The following is a 12,509-nucleotide window of genomic DNA, read 5'->3' on the forward strand; positions in this document are numbered from 1 at the left end:
CACATGATAATCTTGTTTATCTAAATATAGTTCAATAGTCGAAGTGAAATCATGTAAAATTTAATATTAAAGGTTGTATTCAAACTGTGATGCTGGTTTCAATGGCGATTAAACCATAAGTCTCATGTTATGCAGTTTGCTATACACGTGTAATAGCACAATATGATTTGTGAGGAATTTGACATTGCAGTCTCTGTAATAATTATTTTATTCCCATTATCAATCAATCAGTTAGTATGAGAATCTTCGCAGGACATCAATCTGCGAAATTATTCTGTGTCGATATGCTTATTAGCGTCACTGTTTTAAAACTTTAACATCTGTTACAAATCTTAAGGTCAAATTTGTTAAAGGTTCCTGTCTGGTGAATGATATCTTAGTGTAGTGTTAGCAGACTGTAGATTCAATAATAACTTTGTCACGGAACCATTGATACTAACAATACGGTGTAAATGTAATATATTTATTATGAATATTACACTAAATAAAATGAAAACGTATTTTCTGTACTAAATATATAAAACATATTAAATTGTTTGGCCTTGGGAAATCACTCAACTATCTGACGAATAATTTTGCTCCAGGACTTTGTCAGGAAGCGATTCTTTCGTGGAAAGTACACCAGCTGACAAGCCACTACACTCAACTTGAACAACACAACTGACAAAAGAATGACAAAGCGAAGCTTCATCTGACGGCCCATGCGTGGCAGTGGACCAGCCCCCGCGTGACGGTGGGCTACAATGTTTTAAGGTGTTGAGTTGAGGTTGGAGATGTTAAATGAAAAATGCTTGGAAAATGAATGAAAATTATGAATGATAAGTGAAATATTTGAAAAGGTGCCAAGAAACTCTGACGAAATAGTGATGAGAAATCAGATGAGTCTGAGTGACCCCAAGTATTTAGAATGAGGAATCCCCCGGGATCACCTTCAATAAGTCAACGAATAACACAATAATAAGGTAAACAAAAGAAACAAAATATACATATAAAGCAACCATGCAGTTCTCCTGTCAATAAAATCGAAGTTGACTATAATATAATCAATGATAAATAGATTCAGCAAGCTGCTGTTGTGCATGTTTTATAGAGGTTGGTTGAGTGCGAATATAACGCACATAGCAATCTGAAGACCAACGACCTAATGTTTTGATCATGTGATCCTCTATGTTAGCCTGACCAGCTGCGGTTCCAGCACCTATTCTAAATGAATGACCTGAAAAGTTTTTAGGATCATAACCGCATAACTCAAGAACATGTCTGACTTTTGTTATAAAGAATTCTCTTTCCATGGCTAAATTGCCAATTGATACAAAAAGAGGGTCAGTGTTTTGATAAGACAACATAAACGTTTTCCTGATCTCTAAATATCTTTTTAAAACACGATAAGGACAAATATGACTATTAATTTTGTGTAGCTGAATATCTATACCCTTACGGAATGGATCAGTTTTTGACTGTTTCAAGTGAAAGTTAGCAACATTGTCTGTGAATGAAATGTCTGATATACATAAATTAATTGCAGGTTCAAATTGTTCGGATTTGATAACAGTTATTTCTCCGCATCGGAGAAAGCCAAAGAAAGAAATCACGCTAGCTGTTTCTATCATGAGGTCAATGAACTTTGAAAAAACTCCCTTTCGTAATCTCTTTATAATTTGTTCAAGAATATCAAAAGTGATAGGTAGCCTTACTCTCTTGTTTTGATTTTGAGATCGTTTGACAGAATTTAAGATCAATGTAAGCCTAGGAAATGGTTTGCCGTTATATAGTTCTAAGGGATCACTACAATTTTCCTTCAAGTAGTTGTACCTGATTCCACAGAGATAAAGTTTAATGGTAGAATAATGAAGTTTCAGAACTGTTTGACAATGGGCAACAAAATATATGAGGATTTCTTCCGAAACTGGGGCCAAATTATTTGTAAATGTCACATTATTTAACAGTAAATATCTCTTAAAATGCATGAAACCAATATCATACACGTCCTTAGTCCTTTTAGATATAGATGTCGTCCATAGTTGTTCGACAGTTTGTTTTAACACCATATTACATCTGAGATTTTGGGACACGGTTCCGGAAAGGGGTCTGCATCTGGTGCCAGGGCTCTGAATCGTTGTATCTGAAATCGAGATAAGGCATCACTTATATCGTTTTGTAAACCTGGCACGTGTTTTGCACTAAAAAAGAAGTTGTTTGTACACGCGCACCATGTTAATTTTCTCATTAACTTCATAATATACAAACATTTTGATCTGCCTTTCCTTATAATCTCGACTGTAGACATATTATCAGACCAAAATAACACTTTTTTTGTTTTCCATGAGGCGCCCCATAAAACAGCTGCCACAACGATTGGGTACAATTCAAGAAATGCCATTGAATGTTTACTGTTTGTGATGTTTTTTATTTCGGTCAGCCATGAAGAATAAAACCACTTTCCACCAAAATATCCACCAAAACCTATAGTTGACGATGCATCTGTGAATAATTCCATATCGTAATTAGATATATATGAAGAATTATAAAACATATTAATTCCATTCCAATTCTTTAGAAATCGAAACCAAAATTCAAGATCTATCCGACATTCTTTATTTAAACGCACATAATGATGTAATTCTTTTGCTTTGGTTGATAAATTGATTAGATAAGACACAAATGACCTGCCCGGTAATATAACTCTTGAGGCAAAATTTAAATGCCCAAGCAGCTGTAGAACTTCTCTCTTAGAACAATTCCGTCCCCTTTTCTTCGAATATGACCTACAGAATTAGATTTCTCATCGGATTTGTACTAATATGAGCAACACGACGGGTGTCACATGTGGAGCAGGATTTATTTACCCTTTCGGAGCACCTGATATTACCCCCAGTTTTTGGTGGGGTTCGTGTTGCTGAATCTTTAGTTTTCTATGTTGTGTTTTGTGTACTGGTGTTTGTCTGTTGATCTTTTCCCTTTTAAGCCATGGCGTTATCAGTTAATTTTCGACTGATAGTTTAAATGTCCCTTTGGTATATTTCGCCTCTCTTTAACGTTTAAGATTGTTTGATGATTTAAATACACTTTTCGTTTAACATTAATTATGCGTACAATATACTCGAACAATCTGACCTTAGATATATTCAGTTACTTCCTTGCAGATCGTGCATTCAGAATATTGTGAGGAGTGTTATAGCTGTTAACGTTTATATGCCGTGTAGTCGAATTGAGACATGCGCGTTACATTGACTAATGCATGCACTGTTGCAAGTCTTGCCTTCTCTGATAAAACGATTAAACGGTCAAGCCCTTTAAATCGAATTATAGTTTGTCCGTAGTTGCATACACTCTGTTGCTTTGTGTTGTTATGAAGATACGAAACATCTAATTAAATACAGTATTGTCTCGATATATAATTCTAATGACTATCTAAATACACTATGACTCACTTTGAAGTGTTTCCGTTTACACCACACGTTTCTTGAAGGGAATGTTCCATAGATATTTGTTCTTCTACATGCACGAGTTCTAGTTCCACATAATCCACTTGTTGGTAAGCTTATATTTGCAGGCGGTACTGATATTTCTTTCGAACAATCATGACCAGCAAATCCATCATAGCAAGAACACATTCCTATTTAATGTTATTTTAAAAGGAAGTTATTTCATTTTATATTGAATTTACCGCTGACAAAAATGAGACCTATCAACATATCCATTTCGAATTGAAAGATGTCATCAACTTAAGCAATATGAGAGTATGTAACGTACAACATTTTAGTATAGAACGCAGAAGTCCTTACTTCTCAAATACGATCTCCGTCAATTGCTTACTTATTGCATAAAATTTATTCAATATTTTTTCAATTCATTTGATGAGTACAAATTAATGTAAAAAGCAAATTCAAATAATTACATTGTATGATAAAAACCAATACTATTGACTGAATTTCAAAAGTTTTATGTAAGGCTAACCATGTACCGATGATGGCATGTGTTTCAAAAATTAATGTTAACACTTTTCACAATTTATGAAAGTTTGAGATAAAACTAAATTTGTTTTAGCCGATAGAAAAGCATAGCCATATGAAATTTTGACTCCATTTAAAAATAAATCTGATAAACGAAAAAAAATAAGAAACTGTTTTATTGAGTATCTTCATCAGAACAAATAAAAGATACTAATTATAAAATAAATGGTGTATTAATTTTTTTCTCATTGTATTTTTGTTTAATATCATTTGAATGAACAGCCAATTCAATGTTTAATGCGTCGATTTTGCGCTTTCAAAATGCTTATAAAACTTGCTTTTTTCATTTGACACTTTGTGTCAACTACTTTATAATTTGAACACATTTGTGATTGTTGACGTCAAGCCAAAGACAAGTGACGACTTCAATACAAGTATACCAATAAGTTGTAAAAATACTGTTTCATATGTCATGCATTTTTCGGAACAATTTGTTGTTTAAAAAAGAGGAAGATACCAAATGGAGAATTGAAATTATAAGTCAAAGAGAGACCAATACAATCATGGCACAAAATGACAAAAATAACGTAAAGACAAACATCAGTCTACAAAACACTACATAAAAAACTAAGATTAAGCAACATGAACTCTACCTAAAACCGTGAATGATCTCTGATGACTTTGAAAGAATAAGCAAATAATGTGCTTACCATGTGGTTCTCGTTATGGTAAATACAAAGCCTTACAGTCTCTTTAAGTCTTGTAAAAGGGTTTCAATGCTGATCAACAAAGAAATAAAAATGAATAATTTCAGGACATAAAAATCAGCTTTTCCATTTTTTTTACCAAAATTTTTAAAAGCCAAAATTAAAAAATTAAAATTTGATTTTTCCCTTTCAAAATTCCTATAACATTACTTTCTTATAAAACAAACTAATTACCTGATGTGCAATTACCATTTCCAGTACAGTTGTCAGGACATAAAAGACTTGTTACATATTCTAAAACGGTTTGATTACCATCGTCTGTTTTCAGAAAGGAAAGTGTTTCATTTCTGTATACTTCAACAAGTGTATACGTCTGCATTGCTTCTACGGTATCTTGAACGAATATAGTGTCTGCAGTAACCTAAGTTAAATAAGAAATGCATCAGACATTTATCATTTGGTGTAAAATTGTGCTTCTTTGCGTGAGTGTTGTTTTTTATTTCTTTTAGATAAATATAATTTAAGAATGATAAATAACATTATTTTAGATCAGTATATAACTTAAATCGACAGTAGTTTACTGATGTTCAAATCTTGAAAATCGATTAAGAAGAGACAAATAAAGGTAACAAACAAAAACTGAGGGACTCGCATGACAGGGTTAGCGTCTCCAGCTATAGAATCATTGAACACCCGCCTTGCGAATTCAAACTCATTCAAAATGTCACAACTGGGAAGATAAAAACGACAATAAACACAGTGGCGGGAGATACCAAAGGGAAATTCAAAACTCATAACTCGACTAAGAAAACTGGCAATGCCATGGCAAAAAACTAAAAACGACGAAAAGACGAACAAGTTCACTATATAGAAAGCCAAAGTTTCTGGAAGGGTAAGCAGTTCCAATGCAACACGTGGTACCCGTCGTGTTCCGTGGCAATCTCTGACACTGATATTCCGTAGCGTCGACTAACACGAGATGGCATCAGTAAAACTTTCGAATGAATGACATCAACTTTATAATATATATATATCATTTGTTCGATAGAACAATTGATTGGATATTAGTTGCAGTTAGTCATGCTTCCATTAAATGATGTATTATCAGCCGCCTGTCAATGTAACAGTAAAAAGTATTTCGGACTTGATTTAATTCGATTTAAAGGGCTCGACCATTAAATCGCGTTATCAGAGGAAGACCAGCAATAGTTCATTAGCGGGTCAAAGCAGACGCGCATGTCTAAATTTATTACACTACATATAAATTAACTGTTCTTGCACTCCTCATCACAAATTTTGCAAACGCTATCTTCAAGGATTTATATTGATTTAAGGTCAGATTATTGAGTTAATTTAGTATACACATGATTACTTGATACCCACCCAGCCTCTCCCTTTATTTTCTATACTGCTGTTTTTGTTTTTATTTTACAGATTTATGTGTGTTGTCTGTACATATACTTCAACTTTAAAGAAAACCCGTCACGGCTTCTGGATCTGTTTTTGTTTATGTAAACACTAATAACCGAACTATGACCTCCATATGGTGAAGTGATAATGTATTGACAATAATAATGCACTGATCAAAGATGATGTTATGACCGTCTGTTGCCAGAGGTCATGGAGGGCGGACTTTATAGGCTGCACCAGTACCGATAAATTTGATTTATTATTATTTAATTTAGAACATTAATCCATTTAATCTTCATTTACACTTCAAACGTAGTTTCTCATGTTGATTTGGACATCTGTTGCCAGGGTTCAATTCAGCACACTATTAATTCATAATTTCATTACATTTTAGTTTTATTTCAGTTTTAATTATCTATTCTATTTTAAAGATTTGATTTGCAATTTTAATTTACGGTTACCCAAAGACCCTTTGTTCATGGGTTGGTAACCGACAGAAGCCGTGATCTTACTTCGCCAATAAATATATATTATTCTTAACATGTGTTATCTCTTATAATGTATGTCAGTTAAGAGAAATCTAAATACATTGGTATTTCTTCGAACCCATAAAATCGAATGATTTAAGAAAAAAACGAATATAACATCATTTTTGGCATAATGAAGTTGTGTTACAATTGGGTATTTTCATGTTTGACAAGTTTCGTTGTGCATTCATTTTTTTTTGCATATTCGCAACTCGGCTAATAATCAAGAACTAGTGAACACATAGTATGAATGTTAAATGAAAATAACGCTTTATAACTTTCGGGGTTAACCTTGATCAAGAGCACACAAACTCGAAAAATTTGAAATTCAGGAATGTATAAATACTTGAATACTTGAATAGCAGTAGGAATACAAAAGGATCTTCTGCTTCAAAAATGTTACTTCAAAATTCAAACGAAAACATTTTTTTTTGGAAAGGCGATGTTGCTTTGTTACATGTATCCCAAACATTCGAAAATTAAACTTTAATATCTCAAAAAAGTTAATCGTGAAAGTATATATATATTCTTTGCATATTTTGAGACAGCATATCAAAATTGACATTGTGTAAAAATGTATATCGTACGCCATACAAAAATGAAAACAACACTTTATAAATTTTATGCGTCCGAAGCACTTTTTGGGATTTACCTCATTGGGAACCATAAATCTTTAAAGGCCGAATTTTTCACTCTCTAAAATTTGAATTTGAATTTGCATTTTATTTTATGCTTATATACATTATAGACTTGTAACTCGCTGTGGTGATTGTGGTTTATTAAATATATCTGACAATAGAAAAACAAAAGAAAAGGAATGAAATAATTGTAAATTTTACCATAACGTCCATAATACAGGATTCGATAAAGAATTCATCAGAAATGCCCATAAAATTAGATGGTACTGTATCGTGAAGACGTTCATAACAGGTTTTATTTGCTTTCTCCTGTGTCCATCCACTTCTAAAACTTAAAACCTTTTAAGAAGAAAACAAAAAATTTGTAACATCATGAAATACATACAAACATAAACACGTATTATGGAGATTGGATCGATTAAAGACAATTTTTAGAGGGTTTCTGTAATTTATATTCATATTCCAATCAATATTTATCTTATAATTTTTTTGTCTAATACAGTATTTCGATTAATCATGAAGCAATCTTTTTTTCATTAAATAAAAACCCCTTTTCGGTTACATTATTGCTAGTAAGTATTTTTGTACAGATATCAAAAGATATTCATATTTTCCAAGCATTATTAATGGTATTTAAAAAAAGCAAACCATCTCCAATTCCATTCTATACGCACTGTAAAGTTTAATTCGAACTTGGAAAGTTTTCTGATATTAAAAGAATCTGGCAACTACAGTAATTCCATCATCGAAATCAAGGACATCATTATTTCATTAATTAAAAAATAGAGGATTGCACAGACAAATAAAAGTTGTGATGCTGACTAATACTGCATAAACCTTTTATTTTGAATGCAAATTTGTCAATTTCCCGTTACCTCTAACAATAAAGGTGGCACTCTAAAGACCAGAATGGAGCACAGAACACACGTCATTTTTTAAGCTTGTTTAATTATGTCAAATTATTTAGATAACTATTCTGTGCAGAGTTTCAGGTAAATTCAGCTTTGTTCTGAATCCAGGATGGAGACATATCAGCCAATCAGAAAACAGTTTTCAAAATTATTCTAAAATATATATCAAGTAAACGATTTAGTTTGAATTTCCTCATTTCTATTTAATGAAATAAAAGGAAATGAAATGATTGGATCTCTTCTCTCTTCTGTTAATAAGATTTCATGTGCAATCCCAATAAACATTATAACATACCTATACGTGAAACAAATTTATAATTTAATATCTCGAAATTATCAAAAAAGATGTTAGACACTCATTGTTCTTATTGTTTAGAAAATGTGTTCCTAGCATATTATTTATCAGGTTACTTTACTAAATAGTATTCCCTTGCAATTTTAGTAATTGCCAAAAGGTATACTTGGTATAAGCTGTATGACTATGAAATTGTTCAAATCATTTTCAGTGCAATAGAGTTTTATTTGAGTTGTTTTTGATTTAGTTAAAAGGGCATTAGCTGTCAAATTCATGTTCACCAATTTGACTTCCTTCTCATATTTGATTTATAAAATCCTAGTACGTTTATCCAAATAACAAAAATTAAAAAAGAAATAATTAACAATGCATGGACTCGTTATAATGTATCAGCTTTTGGTGCTTGTTTGAAACTTAAAGAAATTTGATTAACTATCGAGACGGTCTGTAAATATTAACGATGGTCATATGACACGTTTTGAACTTAAATATAAATTAAAATCAATGAAAGTCAACCATGTGCAATCATACAACAACGATTATTCTAATTATGTTAACTACAGATTTTATGTCAAAGTTATAAAAAAAAGTTACAGTAAATCATCGTTCTACCTTTAAAATAATGATTTTTTTTGTGGGCGGAATCGGTCATTAACATGATCTCCTTGGGGCTCCCTTGTTTCAATTATAATGTTGATATTCTTTTTTTAAATCATGCATGTGATACATTAACGATGTTTTTAATGAAAAAGTTGTACCAAACTGATCGCAAATAGAAAATTATAATTTCAATATTAGGCTTTGAATATTTGAAACAACAAAAATCACTTTTCAATGTTTTGTCTGAACCGTCGCTAATGCCCCTTTAACCTTTACAATATAGTTGTTCTCAAAACGGTTAGTTTTAGTGGTAAATGTTGAAATGATTAACCTTAACTTATTTAATAGCTCACCGGCACATCAGTTCTAAGAACGTCATCGTTATAGACTAATGGCTGAAAGTCAATGATGTCATCGGAATCGACTGTGCTACGACGTTCACGTCTATGAATATACTCTGTTGATCGACGCCGTCGATTACCTGTTGAACAATATGTATGAAATTGACCTACTTCGTTACTTGTTTCCTGATTTGAAGGGCAAAAATCAGAAGTTAGATTACACTTAATGCTAAAATATTCCTCAAAGTCGTCCGTTTGACCAGCTTCTTGGTCGCAAGAGCAATAACGCTTGACGGGATTTAAGTTTTCCAATCCTTTGTTTATACTTTCAGACAGACATTCTGGTTCTTCTACGAAAAGTTATTCTGCAGTTGAATTGACTCTATAAAAACCAAACAGGTGATATAAGTTTATACTACAAATAAAAAAAAAAACAGTAATATATGTGTATTATGCATTATATTTTCAATAAGATGTAAATACGATTTGATTGTGACTCTACAATTACATAACTATGTGAAATATGCTGAATGCATATGCATATAAGGAGATTTATGGTATACATCGATAATATAGCAACCCAGCAACAAAAACAGCATGCGTCTACAAAGCAACATACATTCTTCAATAATAGACAGGTGTGTATACAGTATGTCACATTTTAAATTGCACCAAGGCGATACAAGTTGTAAATAGATTAAACAGGAACAATAAAAAATTTGCCATCATCATCAACATTTTCAAATGACAATACCCATAAAAATATGATATCCACTCACGAAACTCCTGCTTCGGGACAGGCACATGAATATGTACCCAGTTTAAACTACATTTTTGTTTGAAGAATCAACCCTCCAACTGTTCATTCTCAATCGTTCGACAAAAAAGAAGTACAGAAAAGAACACACATTAAAAACAGGAAAAAACTAAATTTAATTAACAAGTTGCATCGTAACAAAGATCAAAGTACGTAACCTGATAATATGAAATTATGTCGTCTAACACTTACCATACCTACATAGTATTTTTATTAGATATATTAAAGTATTACAAATTCAAAGGTTAAAAAGAAATACCAATAATAACAAAAAGTCTAAAAAAAGTATGAAATAAAATAGAAATTGAAAATGAAATCAACAGATTTTCCTCTTTCTAGTTAAATAGACAATAGACAAAAGACGACATTTCACACAACCCCAATCATTACAATAGGTAAAGTACGTAAATATGTGAAAAATATGGTATTACAAGACTTCATACAAGAAAAGCGCATGTATTATAATTATTCCTGTAACACATCATTCCTATCTTCTAACGATTAAAAGATATAAGGAAAACTTATTTCAGAATTTGAAAATATCCACTGTTAGGTAATAGCATTGATTTAATTAAATCATTATGAACAGTTTTAAAATCTAAATAAATATTCGATAAATTTGCCGCTAGAGTTTCTATTCCCCTTATTTCATTTAGGACAATACCACATGACCATGTTTTCGGTTTCATTTCTATTTTTCATACACACTATACAAAATCTATTTAGATTTACGTAGCAATCATAATTAACATGATTAAGGTTCAAGTGGATATGAGGAAGAAAAAAATATAGGGAGCAATCCTTTTTTTAAATCAAAAACTTAGTTTTGACAATTTGGGATGACATGATTTTAATTTTTAGGGAAAAAATTGGTCGCATTATGTTTTCTAAACTTTATAAAGCTCAGGTACTTGTTACATGCGGGAAAATTTAAAAAAATCAAATACTATTAAGAAATACAGAAAAAAAAAAAAAAACGTTTTCTGAATGACAGTACATAGTCCTGACGTCATGACCGATGCAGCAATTTAATGTTGTGTCAGTCTCAAATATCAAAGAATCTTCTGGTAGAAATCTAATTCCACTTTTAGTTTTCAGGGCCGATATCATACTCCTTTCAAAGAAAACAGCGCACAAAACATACACAGAAACAAAAGTAAATGTACCTCCACGAATCTGCAAAAGCTTGGTCATCGCCTACAGGACCTAAATATCGATGCATATAGTCATCACTGGAATCTTTTGTTTCGCTTGGAACACCACATAGACCTCTTGCAACATCAATATCGTATATGGATGGCTTGATTGTAATACCCGATATAAATCGTGACCAGGTTGACACAGTAAACCTGATTTCAGCACCAGTCGGTAATGTTATCTACATAAAAAAACCCTGTATGATTCATATTATAGTGCTAACAACATACTACAAGATTTTAACATTGATTAGGTAAAATGAGCCAAATACATAATATGGGAACAAATACTAATTGCAAGAAGTACATAATTAAAAAAATCGCCAAAAGGTCAACTTTTCCCACAGAAGTTGTAATTTTCTTTAAGTTATTTTACAAAGTTTATATACTGATTGAAATACCAATATATCCATGTTATCGTTTAAGTTTCGAAGCACTATCTACTGCACACGGATGGAATCATCTGTAAATACCAGACTGGCATCCGGTAGAGTAAAGTTAAAACAAATGATTGGCAAGCAATATATAAAGTTTTTGAAAGATCAACAACAGAAAGAGCCTTAATTGAAAAGTAAATGATTACAAGGTCAATTTGATCTTATGAGAACATTGTAATTTTACATATTTGCAAACAGAAAATTTACAGTTATAATGTATCATTATATTTATGCGAGTAGAGAAGCAAGGGCTAATTATTTGATAGCAGTGTTGTTTTGTTGTGTTTTGAAGACTTGTTTGTCTTTTCGGGTTTTTTTGGTGTGTTTTTTTTTAAATAAAATTGAGAATGGAAATGAGGAATGTGTCAAAGAAACAACAACCCGACCAAAGAGCAGAAAACAGCCGAAGGCCACAAATCGGTCTTCAACACAGCGAGAAAATCCCGCACCCAGAGGCGGGCTTCAGCTGGCGGCTAAACAAAAATGTGTACTAGTTCAATGAAAATGGACGACACACTAAACTCCAAAACATATAAATGAATGCTTGCTTTCATTTAAAGCAATATCAAAGTGTTCAATCTGTTGATAAAAAGTCAAACACTTTCATTTCAGTTACTGTATCACTCATTGAATATCTCATAAAGAAACGACGTCATAAACAGTACAGTTCGTTTTGT

At 31.9% G+C, this 12,509-nt stretch overlaps 2 protein-coding genes across 2 annotated transcripts in view; both read right to left on the reverse strand.

Annotated features, from left to right (window-relative positions):
* The window catches only part of LOC127704050 (mucin-4-like), a 23,945-nt gene extending 14,254 nt beyond the window's left edge, over positions 1-9,691 (reverse strand). The window contains exons 1-4 of the mRNA XM_052208002.1: positions 9,395-9,691; positions 7,437-7,574; positions 4,895-5,081; positions 3,432-3,616 (exon numbers count right to left, since the gene is read on the reverse strand). Of these exons, the coding sequence (XP_052063962.1) occupies positions 3,432-3,616; positions 4,895-5,081; positions 7,437-7,487 (423 nt within the window). The 5' untranslated portion in view covers positions 7,488-7,574; positions 9,395-9,691. The remainder of the gene's footprint in view (positions 1-3,431; positions 3,617-4,894; positions 5,082-7,436; positions 7,575-9,394) is intronic.
* Positions 9,622-12,509, reverse strand: part of LOC127721369 (von Willebrand factor D and EGF domain-containing protein-like) — a 21,277-nt gene continuing 18,389 nt past the window's right edge. The window contains exons 12-13 of the mRNA XM_052228129.1: positions 11,366-11,577; positions 9,622-9,764 (exon numbers count right to left, since the gene is read on the reverse strand). Of these exons, the coding sequence (XP_052084089.1) occupies positions 9,743-9,764; positions 11,366-11,577 (234 nt within the window). The 3' untranslated portion in view covers positions 9,622-9,742. The remainder of the gene's footprint in view (positions 9,765-11,365; positions 11,578-12,509) is intronic.

Source organism: Mytilus californianus, unplaced genomic scaffold, assembly GCF_021869535.1.
Source record: "Mytilus californianus isolate M0D057914Y unplaced genomic scaffold, xbMytCali1.0.p SCAF_1, whole genome shotgun sequence".
NCBI classification, from domain to species: domain Eukaryota; kingdom Metazoa; phylum Mollusca; class Bivalvia; order Mytilida; family Mytilidae; genus Mytilus; species Mytilus californianus.